Source organism: Ictidomys tridecemlineatus, chromosome 4, assembly GCF_052094955.1.
Source record: "Ictidomys tridecemlineatus isolate mIctTri1 chromosome 4, mIctTri1.hap1, whole genome shotgun sequence".
Taxonomy (NCBI): domain Eukaryota; kingdom Metazoa; phylum Chordata; class Mammalia; order Rodentia; family Sciuridae; genus Ictidomys; species Ictidomys tridecemlineatus.
This window is the reverse complement of record NC_135480.1, coordinates 7,926,121-7,943,726: the sequence shown is the minus strand read 5'-3', so window position 1 is coordinate 7,943,726 and position 17,606 is coordinate 7,926,121. Positions and strand designations below refer to the sequence as shown.

At 54.2% G+C, this 17,606-nt stretch overlaps 1 protein-coding gene across 1 annotated transcript; it reads right to left on the bottom strand.

Annotated features, from left to right (window-relative positions):
* Positions 1–453: 453 nt before the first annotated feature.
* Positions 454–17,490, bottom strand: Pygm (glycogen phosphorylase, muscle associated). Its single transcript, XM_005333480.5, has 20 exons — positions 12,871–17,490; positions 11,765–11,866; positions 11,611–11,689; positions 11,425–11,528; positions 10,949–11,080; positions 9,607–9,718; positions 9,425–9,507; positions 8,911–9,054; positions 8,541–8,633; positions 8,230–8,376; positions 7,898–8,061; positions 7,487–7,601; positions 6,817–6,918; positions 6,218–6,365; positions 5,877–5,935; positions 5,623–5,764; positions 5,011–5,218; positions 1,387–1,521; positions 968–1,034; positions 454–853 (listed from the first exon to the last, which is right to left on the bottom strand). Exons 1-20 carry the CDS (start codon positions 13,111–13,113, stop codon positions 704–706), a joined length of 2,529 nt encoding a protein of 842 aa, XP_005333537.2. The 5' UTR covers positions 13,114–17,490; the 3' UTR covers positions 454–703.
* Between the last annotated feature and the right edge of the window lie 116 nt (positions 17,491–17,606).

The following is a 17,606-nucleotide window of genomic DNA, read 5'->3' as shown; positions in this document are numbered from 1 at the left end:
GTCCTAACGCCACCACGACTCTACCAAGCTGAGCCACCTGCTAAGAGACCCTAAAACGCCGCAGTGGGGCGGGGATAGGGGCGGGGCTAAGAGGGCGCCAAGCACCCGCAGACCACGCCCCCTCTTGGGTTCCTCCGGTGACTGTGTGGATCCTCGGTAGTCCGAGAGGATTCATCCCAAGTCCCAGCTCCCAGCCCCAGTGGGCCCCACCCAGAAGGACGCCCCGCCCTCGGCCAGCCTAGCTGGCAGCTGACCTAGTATGGACACAGCACTGGGAAGAAAGGCGTGGAGGCTGACACTAGGGTAAGGGAGAGTCCCAGGCCCCGCCCCCACAGGCCGCTCCCCCCAGCCCAGGACGCACCTGCTGGCAGGGGTAGGAGGGTTAAGAGGGTGATCGTGCAGCTGCTGTTGTGTCCGCCAAAAGCTAAAAATACTTCCCACAGAGTAAGACGCTCCAGGGAGAATCAGTTTATTGGGGAGTGGGTGAAGTTGGTCAGACCCCATAAATAGGAAAGGACAGGGAGCCCAAGGACAGGAAGAGGGCAGTGTCCTTAGTTACCAGGATGCTGGGACCTAGAGGCTGAGAAAGTGAGGATTCCAGGAAGAGACCTAACTCCAGTGGCCCACTCTCAGGGTGACCAGCTGGAGCTGGCCCAAGGGATAGCAAACACTCAAGGGCAGGCTTGGGGTCTGGTCTGGAAGCTCAGATCTTCTCATCAGGGGCTGGCAGACGCTGTCGAGAAGGCTCTACACCCCAGATCTCCCTGGCATACTGGGCAATGGTGCGGTCACTGGAGAACTTGCCCGAGGTGGCTATGTTCCGGATCACCATCCGCGTCCATTCTCTCGGGTTCTATAGGCCAAAGGGGAACTCTGAGTTCACTCCCGTAAGCATGTTCCCCAACTTCTACCTCATCCCAGCCAGGGCCACCAAAGTCCTGCCAACCCCCGGCCCAGAACCTCTCACCTTGTACAGGGCACTGACTTTCTCCTGGCATTTAATATATTCTTCATAATCTGCAAAGACTTTAAACCTGGAAGGGAAAGGAGAGGCAGCAAGGTCTGGGTCATTCTGCCCCAGTGGATAGCTAGGGACTTGGAGAGTGATGCTGCTTTCAAAAGAACCTGGCCACAGGGCTGGGGATGTGGCTCAAGCGGTAGCACACTCAATTGGAATGCGGGGCCCTGGGTTCGATCCTCAACACCACATAAAAATTAAAAATAAAGATATTGTGTCCACCTAAATAAAACTAAAATATAAATTAAAAAAAAAAAAAAAAGAACCTGGCCACAGCTGCTCAGGACCCTGTTCAGCCTCCCCACCCCCACCTAAGCCCTGCCCAGCCCAGCAGCCCAGTTGCATGGTTGCCTGGACAGCCAGCTCACCGGTCATGGTGCATGAGCATGTTGACAATGTCCTTGAATAAGTCAGGTTGTTTGGGAGAGAAGAAGCCGCTGCTCAGCTGCTCAATAACCTGCCGGAGCTCAGGAATGCGGTCATAGTACTCCTGGGCATTATACCTGCCAGGGCAGAGCTGTGGTCAACTCCCTAGAGTAAGGGCTTCCTGGATCCTCCTCCAGAGAAGATCTGGGAAGGAGCTGGGGTTGTGGCTCAGTGTTAGAGCGCTTGCCTAGCATGTGTGAGGCACTGGGTTCGATCCTCAGCACCACATATAAATACATGAATAAAATAAAGGCATTCATCAACTACAAAAAAAAAAAAGATCTGGGAAGTCCCAAGTTCAGTCAAACCCAGGCCCAGCCTGCTGCGGTCCTCCCCGAGCTGCTACACCCCCTCTGGAGGTCCCTTCCCAGCAGTCCCCTCCACTCTGCTCCACTTTTCCCCTCCCACTTTGTGGATGAGGAAACTCAGCCTGGATGGAAAGGAAGCCTTAGAGCCAAGGGCCCAAACACGGCTCTTCCACACCACTACTGCTTCCTCCATGAATGGCCTGGGCTGCTGTGCAGCTCCGTGGTAGAGCCCTGGGTTCTATTCCCAGCACCAGGAAAGAAAAAAGAAAGAAAAAGAAGTAAAGAAAAGGAAAAAAAAACCCTGTGAATGTCTTTTATCTGCCACCATCCCAAGCCCATCCCTGGCCTTGTCTTTGAGCTCCAGGTGGCACCAACAGGTACATCCCTCAGGTATGTCCCTTAATTTCTGATAATCCAACCCAGATCACTGCAGGCGGACCAGCTTTCCGCCACTTTCTGAGATGGCAAAACCTATTCTCCAGACTCCCCATTCGACACCCTCCACAAGGCCAGCCTGGCCTCCTTCACTCCCTGCCCTTTCCTCTCGCAACCAAGGCCTCCTCCACAATGTCTCTGATCCCAAGCCCCTGTGCTGCCCTGCTTTAGGTGACTCTTTGGGCCCCCACACAGTCCCCCCTCCACCCCCTACAGCCCAGTCTCTGCCCTGCAACCAGAACTGTTCTAAAGCCTAGTCCTAAAAATGTGGGACCTTGCTCAGAATGTTTCACAGCACCTTCCTGCCGAAAGGACAAAGCCAATTTTTAGTCAAGCCTCACAGGAGAGATTCTTCTTGGCATTGAATGCCAGCTCTCTGAGGCTGTTGGTGGAAGTATAAACTGGAATCAATCTGGCCATCTGTGTCTGAGCCTTAAGAGCTCATAATTTTTGACCAAAAACAAAACAAAACAAAAAAACTCTTCTAGTAATTCTTTTAAGGGAACAGTGATGTAAAAGGTTGTTCATTACAGTAATATTTAGACTAATAGGCAAAATTAACCTTAATATCCAACCATAAGAAATGAATTAAATATATAAGCCTGGTGTGGTGGCACACGCCGGTAATCCCAGCTGATGAGGAAGCTGAGGCAGGAGGATGGTGAGCTCAAAGCCAGACAGCAACTTAACAAGGCCCTAAGCCACTCAGTGAGACTCTGTCTCTAAATAAAATATTAAAAAAAAGGACTGGGGATGTGGCTCAGTGATTAAGTGCCTCTGAGTTCAATCCCTGGTCCAAATAATAATAATAATAATAATAATAATAATAATAATAATAATAATAATGCATGTCCTTAAGATGGAACACTATACAAACATTTTAAAAGATTTTGAAAACTAATGACATGGAAAATGTCTTGCTAAGCCAGGCATGGTGACACACCTGTCCCAGCAACTCAGGAGGCTGAGACAGGAGTATCATGAGTTCAAACCCAGCCTCAGCAACTTAGTGAGACCCTATGCAACTCAGTGAGATTGTCTCTAAATAAAGTACACAAAAGGTCTGGGGGTGCTGGGGTTGTGGCTCAGTGGTAGAGTGCTTGCCTAGCACATCTGAGGTCCTGGGTTCCATCCTCAGCACCATATAAAAAAATAAAAAATAAAGTTAGTGTGTTCATCTACAACTAAAATTAAAAAATAAATTAAAAAAAAAAAAAAGGTCTGGGGATGTAGCTCAGTGGTTAAGCGCCCCGGGTTCAATCCCTGGTACCAAAAAAAAAAGTCTCTCTAGCCAGGCATGGTGGCACATGCCTGTAATCCCAGCTATTCAGGAGGCTGAGGGAAGAGGATCACAAGTTCAAGGGCAGCTTCAACAACTTAGTAAGACCTTGTCTTAAAATAAAATAACAAATAAAAGAGCTGGAGATGCCCTTTCCTAACAGAAACCAAGGCCTCCTCCACAATGTCTCTGATTCCAGGCCCTGCTTTAGCTGACACTTTGGGCCCCACACAGTCTCCCGTAGCATGTGTGAAGCCTTCAGTTCAATCCCTAGGACTGCAAAAAATAAGAAAGGAAAGGTCTCTTCAGTATTAAATAAGGTATCAGAGCTTAAAATTCACATACCTTATTCCCAACTTTTGTTAAACATTTTTCTTCTTTGTACCAGAGATTGAACCCAAGGATGCTTAACCACTGAACCACATCCCAAGCCCTTTTTATTTTTTATTTTGAGGCAGCATCTCACTAGGTTGCATATAGCCTTTCTAAGTTGCTGAGGCTGGCTTCAAACCTGCAATCCTCCTGCCTCAGCCTCCCAAGCCCCTGGGATTACAGGGATGTGTCAGCATATTGGCCCTTATCCCCAACTTTTAAAAACTATATATGCATGTACACATATGTGTGTGTGTGTGTGTGTGTGTGTGAGAGAGAGAGAGAGAGAGAGAGAGAGTGTGTGTATACATAGAAACACACATAAAGAAGGGAACTGTGGCTTTTAACCTAGGTGTGCAACTATGGGTGACAGTTATTTTGCTCTTTGTTGTTTCATATTTTTCTAATTAATGAGGAGGTATTACTTTTATAATTAAAAAATCATATTTAAAAAATAAATTTTAGACTGGTATGTAGCTCAGTGGTAGAGTACTCACCTAGCATGTGGAGAGCCCTCAGTTAGATTGCAGCACCACAAAAATAAATAAAATTTTAGCTGGGAATCCCAGCTACTTGGGAAGTTGAGGCAGGAGGATTATGAGTTTGAGGCCAGCCTGGGCAAAAGAAAAAATTAATGGAAAAAAAAAAAGTCTCCTCTAAGTCTGGGCTGGAGCTCAGTGGCAGAGCACTTGCCTAGCATGTGTGAGGCACCGGGTTCTATTCTCAACACCACGTATCAATAATAAAATAAAAATCCATTGAACAACAAAAAAATTTAAAAAAAAAACCCTCCTTTGATAACTGTGCTCCTGACCACAGCACAGTTGTAACTACAACTCCACGGTCTTCTCTTTGGCCATGATTTCCAGGTAGCTAATGGTTTAATTTTACCTCCAATTCCATCATAATATTATCCCTTAGGGTTGACATGATTTTCTGTTTCTTTCTCTTCAGTTCTGTGTTCTTCTTTCCTTCCCCATTTCATTCACCTTATAAACTCTAAGCTCCCTCAGAAGTCTTCCACAATAGTCATGGCCATAACTAAGCCCTTGCACAGCCTTGCATGTCCCTTTCCAGGCATGCCCCTGCCTCCTAACCCTGCACTCCAACAGCCACAGTTAGTGCCTCCTGCCAGTGAACACTCAACTTTGGAGTCCTTGACCCCTATTTACCCTCTTTGGTCAAGCCTGTCCACGTCCTCCACCCGCATGCCAAAGATGAAGAAGTTCTCCTCTCCTGCCTCTTCTGCCATTTCCACATTGGCCCCGTCCATGGTGCCAATGGTCAGAGCCCCATTGAGCATGAATTTCATGTTGCCGGTGCCTGAGGCCTCTGTGCCAGCTGTGGAGATCTGCTCAGAGAGGTCGGCTGCCGGGATCACTGTAGGACAGCAGCAGAGAACCATGTCAATTTGGGGAACCGCACCATCCCAGCTGTATTAGGCTGGCCTGGGCAGAGCCAGATCAGGGTCCCCTCTACCTGATCCCTCTAGTCCTCACTAACCAACCTCCCTCTCCAACTCCCACCCCCCTCCTCTGGTCATTCACCAGTATCTGGGAGCCAGCCAACCTGAATCCTCCACGGTGTGGTCTGAAGGGCACCACCGATACCCAGCTCCCCTGGGATTGCACCCTGCCCTGCCGCCACTGAAGGAGCTCATATTTGCAGCTCAGCCCTCCACAGCCCCTGCTTTAATGTGCAAGCACCCAGGAAAAAATAACCAACGCCTCTCCTGGGACCTAACTAGTCAGGGCCTCCCTAGGTTCCTGCCAGTCGCACCCCACCTTTCTCGGCCAGCGAGACTCGGTAGTTCTCCAGGAAGATCACACGGAGGCGGTCTCCCACCACTGGGTCGTGGTTGACCACATCCCCAATGGCAGTGATGAGCTTGATGATCATCTTGGCCATGTGGTACCCGGGTGCGGCCTAAGAGCACAGTCTGGGGTCAGTGCTACCACCCTGTTCCTGACCCTTTATCCCACAAACCAGTGGGGTGGATTCAACCTAGACGTCAAGGCCCAGAGCTTGTGCTTCTCACCTTGCCTCCAATCATCACAGTCCGAGGCACAAAAAACTTACTGGGCTCCTTCTTGATGCCTATGGAAATGAGAGGATGGAGTAGGCCAGATTGTCCCTCAGGGTAGAAGCCCCTGGGAGCACCTCGGCAGCCAGGGCCTGGACTAAAAGACAGCAGGCCTGACTTGGGCAATTACTTGCCCTGTGGCTGTCCACGTCCCCCTCTCGAGCCTCAATTTGCCCATCTGTGGAATGGGGATAATACCATGTTGTCACCAGGCCCAAGGAGCTTTCGATCAAACAGTGTGGTGCTAGAAGCTGCAAGCAGGGAGGACTGGGACAGGCGGAGACCCCGCCACTCACGGTTGTACAGGGTGATGACATGAAGGCAGTTGAGGAGCTGACGTTTATATTCATGGATCCGTTTCACCTGGACGTCGAAGAGTGAGTTGGGGTTGATGTGGACTTTGTATTCCCTCTCCAGGTAGGCGGAGAACTTCAACTTGTTTTCCTGCAGGCACAGTGGGGTGCTTACTAGTAGTCTTCAGGCATCAAGAAATCCTCCAGTCCAGGCTGGAGATGTGGCTCAGTAGCAGAGATTCTGCCTGAGGCCCTGGACTGAAGCCCCAGCGCCACAAAAGAAGAAAAAGAAAAAAGAATTCCTATAGTCCTCATGTCGTCTTTCCTTTCACCCGGGCTCAGGAAGGTAGATGCAGGAGCTCACTGGCCACCCTCTTCCACCCCTGCTCCAAGGCAGACATTGTAGTCCATGCCCACACGCTCCCAAGGAGGTCGATGCTGCCCTCCATCACTGACCAGAACTCCAGGGAGCCGTCAGCAAAGGCCTGGGTCTGGCAGGAGAGATGGGCTCTGACTGCCATCCCGACCCAGGCGTCTGGGTCCTCCTGCGCTCACCACATGCCAGCCCTGGTGTAGCCGTCCCAGCTGACAGCCCTCCCCACCTGCTTCACTTTGGCCACGTCCCGGATAAAGGCTTCGTCGTCCACGTAGGAGAGTAGTTTGCGCAGCTGATCCAGGTCTGAGATGTATTCCTCCCCGATGCGCTGCGAGAGGGTGGGGGTCAGCCAAGCCCCGCCCCTCCACCTCCTGCCTCCAGACACAGAGGAGGGGTCCCTTCCCAGGTCAGCTAGGCTCCTCCCCCAGCCTGCCACTCTGGACCTCCCATCTGCTCCTCCTCCAGCCCCCCTGTGAGGAGGGCATGGTGCATCCTCTTCCCCTCCCGACCTTGAGCTCTGATGGCTGACCCCGGCTGAACACAGCTGGCCTTCCTGGATCCCTGGCCTTTCCGGCATAACCTTGAGCCTCCTCTATCAGACATCAGCCTCTCACAGTCTCATTTCAGCTGTGACTTGTGATGACCCTTCCAACAGATTGTGAACTCCAGCAGGTTGACCTCTGTAGCCGGCCCCCATTAGCCCTTGAGTACAGCTCAGGCAGATAAGGAAATGCTGCTCCTCTCTCCGGACACATGCTAGGCTTGGGAACCCAATGGAGGATGGATTTCAGCCCTCACCTGGGAGCACTTGCACAGTGAGCTACCTGCACAACGGTACCCATCTGATGCCTGAAGGGATCTGTGTTGGCCCTACTGGCCCTATAGTGGCCTCTCACCTCAGCAATGACCTCTGCCAACCCCGGGTTACACAGAACCAGCCATCGCCGTGGGGTGATGCCATTGGTCTTGTTCTGGAACTTATGAGGCTCCAGCTCGTAGAAGTCCTTGAAGCTGCAGCATGAGGTTGGGTGGGAGTCACCACTCACTCCAGCTCTCCTCCCTGGGGTCCCTACTCTAATTTCTAGAATGGGGGATGCAGCCCTCGGGGAGGTGGGGTGCTGAGCTTAAGAGGGGTCAGCTGGGAACAGGACTGTACTGGAAAGGGTTACGGTGTCTGTGAAAGCCCGACATCTTTGGAAGGGGCCACCAGGGAGAGGGGGTGCCTGAATAATGGACCGAGTGGGACCTCCAGGGCACGGTGGGGTGGGCGCGGCCGAAAGAGGGGCGGGTCTTCGGAGTAGGCTCACATGGTCTTCTTGAGGATCTCAGAGTGGATGCGAGCCACACCGTTGACCGCGTGCGACCCGGCGATGCACAGGTGCGCCATGTTGATGCGCTTCACGGCACCTTCCTCCACCAGTGACATGCGCCGAAGCCGGTCTACGTCCCCGGGGAATGCGGCGGCTACCCTCTGTGCCGGAAGAGCCCAGAGTTAGGACCAGGACCCAGGAACTCGCGTCCCCAGCCCCTACCACCCGCCCAGCCTTGCCCATAGCCCTCACGTGCCCAAGGTTCAGGTCCTGGCTGGATACCCCAGCCACGCCCCGCTCCCAGGCACACTGCCACCACCCCGGCTCACGTTGAGGAAGCGCTGATTGATCTCATAGATGATCTGAAGGTGCCGGGGCAGCAGAGTCTCCAATAGGTGCACAGGCCAGCGCTCCAGGGCCTCGGGCAGCACCGTGTGGTTGGTGTAGGCGCAGGTCTTCACTGTCACCTCCCAGGCCTGGGACACGAGGCAGGGTGTTAGGACGAGGCTGAGGGCGCGGCCCTCCACACACCACAGCCCCCACACCTTCAGGTCTCCCGTTCAGCTCTTGTCCTCCTCCCGTCTGGGAAGGGGACCCTGAGGCAGAGCACAAGCTCAAGGTGGCAGGGTCCTGAGCCCACCTTGTCCCATTCCAGCCGCTCCAGGTCCACCAGGATCCTCATGAGCTCGGGGATGGCCAAGGAGGGGTGGGTGTCATTAAGCTGGATGGCCACCTAGGGGGAGGCAGAGGAGTCGATATGGGCCCTGACCCAAGTGCTGTGGTGACTGTCCTCTGCCCCTTCTGTGGCTGAGCTGGGACCGAGGTGCCCAGGGGTAGTAGGCCCCAGCAACAGACAGGAAGAGCGCGGGCTCTGCGCCTGCTGAAGGGAGAGGGAGCGCTGCCATCCCCCCAGCAGCCACATGCTCACCCACGGAGCGAGGCCGGCTAAGGCGGGAAGGGAGAGGTGCTGTCACACACGGGACAGGGTAAAGGCAGTCTTGAGGGTGTACCTTATCCGGGAAGGCATCAAAGTTCGTGCGGACAGGATCACGGCAGCCGAACTTGGAAGACTTGAAGCGCCGGATGATGTCCTGGAGGGTGGCAGCCACCACAAAGTACTCCTGCTTCAGCCGCAGCTCCTTCCCCTCGAAGAACTAGAGACAGTGCAAGATGGCAGGGATGTGGCCTAGCGTGCTGTGGGAGGGGCCAGGAGAGGCCCTAAACTACCCAGGCCCCACGGACCCAAGGAGCAGAGCAGGAATGGGTCAGGGACAGGGCCGCAGAGGGACTGAGGGTATTGTGGGTGTCACCAGGGACAGCCATCCATGAGAGCTACCCTACCTTGCCTCCTTCAGGACCCAGGTGTCCTCCCACTCAAAGAGCTTGAGGTGGGGGACACAGGGCACACAGGGCCAGCAATATGCTCCAGTGACACTAGGGCAGCAGAGAGTGTCCCTCCCCAGCTCCCCTGACCCCTCTCCCAAGGACTCAAGCTTCCAGATGCCAGCCCAAAGGGCAACGCACGTTATCATTGGGGTACAAGACACGGGAGATGTTCTCAGCCAGATTTCGGTCCAGCACAGCCTGGATGTAGCCGCCAACGTTGACTGAGGGAGGAAGTGGGGACAGGGTCAGGCTGGAGCTGAGCGTGAGCCAGGCGGGGGGCGGGGGGGCTGCTAACTAGCAGGACGGGAGAATGAACTCACAGTCCTTGAGGTTGAAGTCATTGGGTGCCTTGGCGGACCAGAGGCGCATGGTGTTGACAACGTTGTTGCGGTAGCCGGGCACAGGTGTGTCGTAGGGCATGGCCAACACCACCTGCAGGGAATATCTGTCAGAGATGCTGGGTGGGGGCAGCCCTGGACATCTGCCTGCTTGTGACTCTGGAGCCTCCCTCTCCCACAGGGCTGGAGCTGAAGGCATGGCACTCTGTCACCTCCCAGTCCTGGTCCTGGCCCAGTGCCTGCATTCATTAGCTGTGTTACTATGAGCCAACAGATGACCTCTCTGGATCTCATCTAGAAGAAGCAGGAACCCCCAATTTCGATCTTATTACATTCTCATGAGTGTTCTGGGAAGCTACAGAGTGACAAGTCCGAAGCCCACGGTAGGGCTGGCTGTGTTGGTGGCCACTCTGCAGTGATGTGGCTGAGCAAAAGCCAGAGGACTCTGGACTCATGTGAGGGCTAAGGGAGCCCTGGGTTACGAAGGGGCACAGAGGTCAAGTCTATCTAAAGGTCTTCTGTCTGGTTGATCATGGAGCTAATTAGCAGTGACTGATGCTGTCCCCGCCTCCCTCAGAGTAATGGCTGCTAAACTGGGCCTGCCACCTCAGTGCCAAGGCACATCCACTCCTCCAAGGGAGCCCCTTGAGGAGACATGAGCCACTCTCCCACTTGGAGCACAGAAACTGGGAGGGGGAACAACCGATCCAAGAGCAGAGAGGCAGGCTGGCAGAGCCCGAGGGAGCCAGTCTCTGGTGTCCTAGCCGGAGCCGCAGGTGCCAGCCGCCATGGCCCCTGGGCCTCATTCTGAATATCAGTGGAATAAATGCCACTTCTGAAAGCATAGAGGCTTCTGGGTGGCCCATCTGGAGGCCGTGACCTGCAGCCACAGCAAGAGGACTGACCAGGGATTCAGCTGCCTGCTTAGCTTTAGGCCCCTGTAACTTGCTGTTGGGTGATGCAGAGCAACTGTACTCGGGAGGTCTCAATTTTCGCCCCTTGGCCCCTTTTGAGGTTGTGGGTTTGCTTTCCTCAGTACCTCCAGGTCAGCTCTGCAGGAGTCAGGTTGCTGTGACAGCCCTTTGATGACTCTAGTGGTGTGGACAGTAGTGGGGCCAGGGGAGAGGCATTGCTGGAGCAGGGACAGCCTCTCTCCTCCCTTTGCACTGAGCCTGGGCCCCCTGTGATCCTCATTCCAGCCTTTCCTGGCTCCGGCTGTGTGACTCTAAGTAAGTGCTTAAACTCTCTGATCCTCAGGCGCTTGGGTCCAATAGCCTCCAGCCCTTTCCTCTAGGAGCTCCCTCCTCTAGCCCTTCATCCTCACCTGAGTGTCCACCCATTTGGCTCCCTGGCTCGTGTGCTCCACTCGGCCATAGAAGTGCACAGGCAACGTGAACTCAGGTCGAGCCTTCTCCCAAGGGTTGCCGTAGCGAAGCCAGTCATCAGCCTCCTCCATCTGAGCGCAAGGCAGGTCAGGGCAAAAGAAGGCAGCGTCAGACCCAGGGACCCAGGCCACGGTGGCTGATGAGGCAGGGCAGGAGCAGAGGCCTGGAGCGCCCTCTACAGTGGGCCCTGGTTTGGTGGGCTGTCCGGTAGGACATGTCTGTCCCTAGCGATCCATAGTGTAGACCACATATTCCAGGGGTCACCAGCAGGTTTGAGGGCAACTGGGGAGGGGCCGGGGTGCTTTCTTTGGAAGCTGGGGCTGAATCTGGAACTATCTGTATTTGGATGACCAAATGGGAGACCTCTGCATCAGGACTGGGTGCCAGCCACAAGGTCAGGACCAAAGCTGCTCACCTGCCAACCCCCGCAGATCTTCTGGTTAAAAATCCCAAATTCATAGCGAATCCCGTAGCCATAGGCAGCCAGGCCCAGTGTTGCCATGGAGTCCAGAAAGCAGGCTGGGGGTGTTCATGAGGCGGGTGTCAGGGACCCACAGGAAGGAACCCTCTTCCCAGCCCACTCCTGTAAGCCACCTCTCACCTGCCAGCCGTCCCAGGCCCCCGTTGCCCAGCCCTGCATCCTCCTCAATTTCCTCTAGCTCCTCCATGTCCAGGCCCAGCTGTGGGGAGGGGTGGCAGTGGTCAGTACCAAGTGCCAGCAGAGAACACCCCCAGTCCTAAAGAGCCCCCCACACCTGGTAGGTGGCCTCATCACAGGCATTCTCCAAGGCCAGGTTCACCATGGTGTTCTGCAGTGTCCGTCCCATGTAGAACTCCAGAGACAGATAGTAGATCCTCTGCCCAGAGAGACAGATGGACAGGAAAGGGGTCAGAGTCACCCACCAGCGTTCAGTCTCTCACCCTCCTGTCTCCTCCCATGCCCCAGCATGTCTCATATCTGTTCCCAATTTTTTTTTTTTTTTTTTTGTCCTCACTCAGACTTCAGGGCACAGGTAAGGCACATCATTCCTCTGACTTCGGACACACGCCTTTTCTTTCTGGCCTCAGTTTCCCCATCCGGAGAATGGGGCTGGTCAGACCCACCTCAGGAATTGAGGTGCTTGGGAGAAGTGGAGTCCCCCTCAGTTATACCCACACACCCCCAATAGTCCATCAGGGGGTCAGGATGTAAAGAAGCACCTACAAGTGCTCCTCCAAAGGACAAGGACAAGGCCCAGACAAAAGAGGCCTTTATTCAAGGTCACACAGTGACTCAGGGCTAGAGATTGCCGCCTCCCATCCATGCAGTGCCCAGTTCCTCTTGGCCTTCTAGCCTCAGTGCCAAGAAGCGGATGGAGAGACAGCGGCATGAGGATGCAGATAGTGCCTGGTCTCCCCGTTTCCTGGTCCCCTCCCGCCCCTCCCCCACCCCTGGCATGGGGTATTAGGTTGCTGACATTTATCCATGACCCCACCAGACACTTGATCCCTGCTGTCCCAGACTCCCTAGCCTTGCCCCACCCATGGTACAGGCATACCACACACACATACAGTGACATGTCCTCCCACCAAGGGCCCAGACCAGGCCACCTGAACCTTCCTGCCATCAGCAGCCCCTCCAACCTTAAATGGGCACTAGCCCTTTGCAAGCAGCCACCTGCCCTCAGCCCCCCGCCCTGGCCCCTAGCCTCACCCGTTCAGCTTGGCACCCTGGATCCTCCAACCCCAAGACCCTGAGGTGACCCTTTATTTTGTCATGGAAAACCCAGGCCCCAGGAAGGGGCAGCCACTTGGTCAGGGTCTCCCAGCTCCCTGGCAGAATCCCAGCCCATCCCCCCCTCTGGGGCGCCCCCAGTAGCACCTTGGGGTCCTTCTCATAGTAGTGCTGCTGTGTGCGGATCCAGCGCCCAACGAGGTGGTCACGCACAGTGTGGGCCAGTGCAAAGTAGTAGTCGCGTGGGGTGGCCACATTGCGGTCCTTGACCAGTGTGAAATGGAGGTGCCGGTTGAAGTTCTTTTTCAGTTCAGTCACGTTCTCCACGCCAGCCAGGCCACGAACGCTGATTTGCTTTCTCTTCTCATGGTCTGACAGGGGCCGGGACATGGTCGCAGGAGGGCGGGCCGGACTGAGGGGCAAGTGGACAGGCGGCCTCTGCGGAACCTCCAGCCAGGGAGTGGAGCTCCCCAGCCCAGAAGGGATTTAAAGCCTGGCTCAGAGCGGCTCGCCCCACCTCCCCTGCCATGGGAGGGTCTTGGCCAGGAGGCTTGGAGCTATTTTGGGGGCAAGAGGAGGGGAGGGAAGGGAGGCCTGTTTGCAGCCTGTACTGACCCACTTCCTACAGTCCGTCTTCTGTCCTGTTTCTGCTTTTTGCAGGTTTCCAGGCAAGATGAGGCAGGCAGCATTGGACTGGGAGGCTGTGACTTGGGCTAAGGCATCCCCTGCTGGGCCCCTTTCCTGAGCTACAGATGAAGTGTGGGGCTGGACTGTGGACTTTTTTTTTTTTTTTTTTAAAGTTTATTTTTTTACTTATAGGCGGAAACAATACCTTTATTTTATTTTTGTGTGGTGCTGAGGGATCAAACCCAGTGCCTTATGCATGTGAGCGCTCTCCCTCTGAGCCACAATCCCAGCCCCATGGACTGTGGACTCTTGCAGAGGCTGAGGGGCTGTCACGGGGAACGGGATTCAGGAGGCCTAGTCCTGGGTTCTAGACACCATCTACCCTCAGCAGAGCAGCAGGGCTTGCTTTACACTTTTTTGTTTTTCTTTTAGTGGTGCTGGAGATGGAAGCCAGGTCCTGCTAAGTGATATCCTCAGCCCTTTAGACATTTGCCAGGAGGTGCAGACTGAGGAAAAATGAGCCCTGGTCAGGTTTATCATGACAGAGAACTGGGCTGGGGCACCGTTGGTGGCTGGACACAGGTAGGAGGGCCGCATGTTATGGCAAGAGGGGCCAAGAACTAAGGGTCAGTGTGCCTTGAACAGAGGTGTGGCCAGCATTCAAGACACTGAGCAGCTGTGAGAAGGGGGACCAGAACCTGAGTTCTAGCAGGTGACATGTTGGGGGGGGGGGTTGCCTAAGGTGGGGAAACTGCCCTCACCCCACCCCTACCAAAGTTGAGCCACACTAAGTTCCCCCTGTTGCTGTCCCTCAAGGAGCTCTGCAGTGACCTTTCCCTGAGGCATGGTCAGATTACAGGCGAGCCGCGCTGAGGCTCCCAGCCTGGAGCAGGAGTCCCTGGGAACTGTAGTCCTGTGGGCCACCTGAAGGGGAGAAACTGCAGCATCCCTACTTGTTCAGCGATAGTGGTTAGTGGCATTCGGGTCTCCCTAGGACCCACATGCTTGGCGTAGGCCTTCTCTCACCCCCCTCTGCCTATCTGGGGTCAGGATTCACGGCTCTATGACCTCACTTAAAAAATGGGAGTCTACTTTGTACCTTTCCCCCATTCATTACTTATGTCCTGTCCCTGACACTGGTTTGCTGTGTGCCCTTGGGCTGGTGGCTTTAGCTTAGATTCCATTGTCTACTTCTGCTGGGTGCGCATGCCTATAATCCTAATGGCTCCAGAGGCTGAGGCAGAAGGATCACAAGTTCAAAGCCAGTCTCAGCAACTCAGTGAGATCCTGTCTCCAAATATAAAAAAGGGCTGCAGATGTGGCTCAGTAGTTCAGTGCCTCTGGGATCAATCCCTGATACCCCTTTCAAAAAAAAAAAAATTATATTCTCAAATTGAGGCTATATAAACTCTGCCTCTTCAGTTGCCACCTCCTAATCTCTTGAGGGTAGACTTTAGAACCTCTTTTTATTCTTTGGGCAAAGAGAACCTAGGCGTCTGTACTATTTTAAAGGCTGGCTGGGCCTCCCAGGGTGGTAGGCTAGTCCAGGGAAAGAACTGGCTGTTTTACTTGAGGGCCAAAGCAGCAGGTCAGACAGGTTCGGGCAGCTGTGAGGTGCTATCGAGTCTGCTTCAGGACAGCCAAGCTGTTCACTAAGCTGCAGCAGACCAGGCCCTGGAGTCACCAGCAGTGCAGGCCAGGCCCATTTGCAGGGCCTCCACTCTTCCACCTGACCCAGACAGAGGGGTGTTGGCCTGCTTGTATTTGGGAGATGGGGAGGCCACATTTCCAGAAAGAGATCAGGAAAACAATGAAAAGCACTTGGGTAGACAGTGACAACTTTTTTTTTCCTTTGTGGTACAGAGGATGGAGCCCAGTGCCTCAAGCATAGTTTCTGAGGCACTATTTCCTTTTATTTTTGGTACCAGGACACTTAAACCACTGAGCCACATCCCCCAGGCCACTGAGGCTGGCTTAGAACTTGCAGTCCTCCTGCCTCAGTCTCCTGAGCCTCTGGGATTATAGGTGTGCACCACCACTCCTGGCTATTTCCCATTTTTAATGGAGGAAAAAAAAAATGCCCGGCGGCTCCCTTTCACAATTCAATCCCCATCTCTGCATTTGGCTGCACCTAGCCTCTGGTATGGCCCCGTGTGAGGTGGCCCTGACCTGCGTTCTCCCTTAGAGGGTTGTGGCAGAGCCGATTTCTTGGCAGTCACCACCTGACAAGCCTGGGCTCATTATCTAGACTTTCACCACCCTGATCGTGGCAGCATGCTGGGGTCACACAAACTCCACTGCCCCTCATTGCCTCCAAGACTTAACTCAGCCTATTGCCAGGACCTGACTCCAACAGACCTTCCCCACCTTACCTGACACCAAGGTTAATGGGTGGGTACCTTGCTTGGTGCTGGCCCCACTCCCACCCCAGCCTTATCTTCCTGCACTCCAGGTACTGGCCTACAGGTCACCCGAGCTCTGGCTCTTCTATGGGTTTCCCATTGTGTGGCACAATACTCTCTTGGACTGTCTCCAGGTTCTTCTCCCTGGGGTGACACCACCACAGGGCCCCTCCTTTATTCTGCACACCCCAGCCCAGCATGTCAACCCTCAGAGGCTCAAAGTCACCTCCAGCTTCCCATCCTCTCCACTCTCCTTACACTGCCCCTCACCCCAGGGGCATGAACCCTGAAAGCTCACTTTTCCACCTGAACCAAGTCGAGGTTGTTTATGTTCAGGTTTCTAAGAGAAACTCGGCCTCCCTCCCTGGAACCCAATCTTGGGTTTCTGCAGGGTGTCTGGCCCAGTCTCAGTAACAGAGCCCTGATGCTGACCTTTCCCAACTGGCATGCCCCTGGCCAAGTTTGAGGGAGCTGGGACACCCACTGCAGCAGCAGCAGAAACCACAACAGCCCTGTCACAATAGGAGGGTGGGTCTTTTCTTGCACCCAAGATAGTGTTAAGGCAGGTAGGCAAGTGTTTCCCATCTTCCCAAACACTGCCACCGGGGCAGGTGCTTGCCACCACTCAATAGGACCAACAGCTTCCACTCGTGTAGACGGATGCCTTTTTAGCCACTGTTACTCTCCAAAACCTTAAAAGCTGTGGGCTGGGGGCTGAAAGGGAGGGAGCACAGGAATGGAGCTGGCCCCAGGAGAGAGGCGGAGGAGATAGCTGGGCTGTGGTTAAGTCATTTATTGATTTTTATTTCTAAAACCCACATAGCGCCACTTTGCTGCTTCCAGAGCTTCAAAGAGCTAATTAACCGCCCAATGAGCCCACCAGGGAAACCAAGCCTGTGGGGGAAGCAATGAGGTGAAGCCAAGGTCAAAGAGGGTAGCTGGGTTCCAAGGCCCTGTCCCAACTCCTGTCAATTAAGAGCAAAGGCCCACCCTTTTCTAGTTTAGGGATCAGTTAGGGAGGCCCAGCCCACTCGCCTGCTTCCGAGCACTCATCAATCCCTGCAGCTTGTGGCTAAGCACAGCATCCTGGATAGGCCCAGATGGCTGGCTCTGCTCCAGGGAACAGAAGTAGCCCCAGCTCAAAACTGGAGAACAGCCCAGTTCTAAGGTGGCTCTTCCCAGGAGTGGCATAGCCAAGCAACAGCAGCAGAGGGTGGCCAAGAGCCTCACTACCTCATAGACTTGTAACACAATTTTTCTGATGCCACAATATACCATGACAGCCCCAGACAAAGAAACAGCCAGCCTAATACCCTCCATGAAGATGTGCTGACAAAGCACAAGGTAGGGCACTATCTTGCCCCCACCACTCCCCAAGCCTACAGTGTTGGCAGCCCTGAGCCACCAGCAGAGAAAGAAAAAAAGCCACTTGGCGGTTTTAATTTTAGCTACTATGCCTGACAGGCAGGATTAGCTGGCTTGACCTTTAGTGCTGATGGCTCCCCAGGCCCAGGGCCTTAGTCAGGTGGCAGCTTGCAGGCACAAGTCACCACTGGAGCTTAGCAAATGTGGGGGTCCAAGTGCCAGGGAAAGGCCTTCAAAAGGACAAACTAGAGATATGGGGTAAGCTTGGTTCTCAGTGCACGAACCAGAAACAAGACAGAGACGGAGGGGCCACCCACGTGCTCCACTCCTGGAAACTCAGTCTTGCAGGGAGCAGGTGGAAGGCTTCCTTAATTAATGTCCCATGGCTTCATTCCAGAAGGGGGAACAGGGGCCAGATGCTGAACACCAACAAAGTATGGCAACCTTGGGGCCACTGTGGGTGGTGGCAGAGGGTTAAAAGAAAATAAA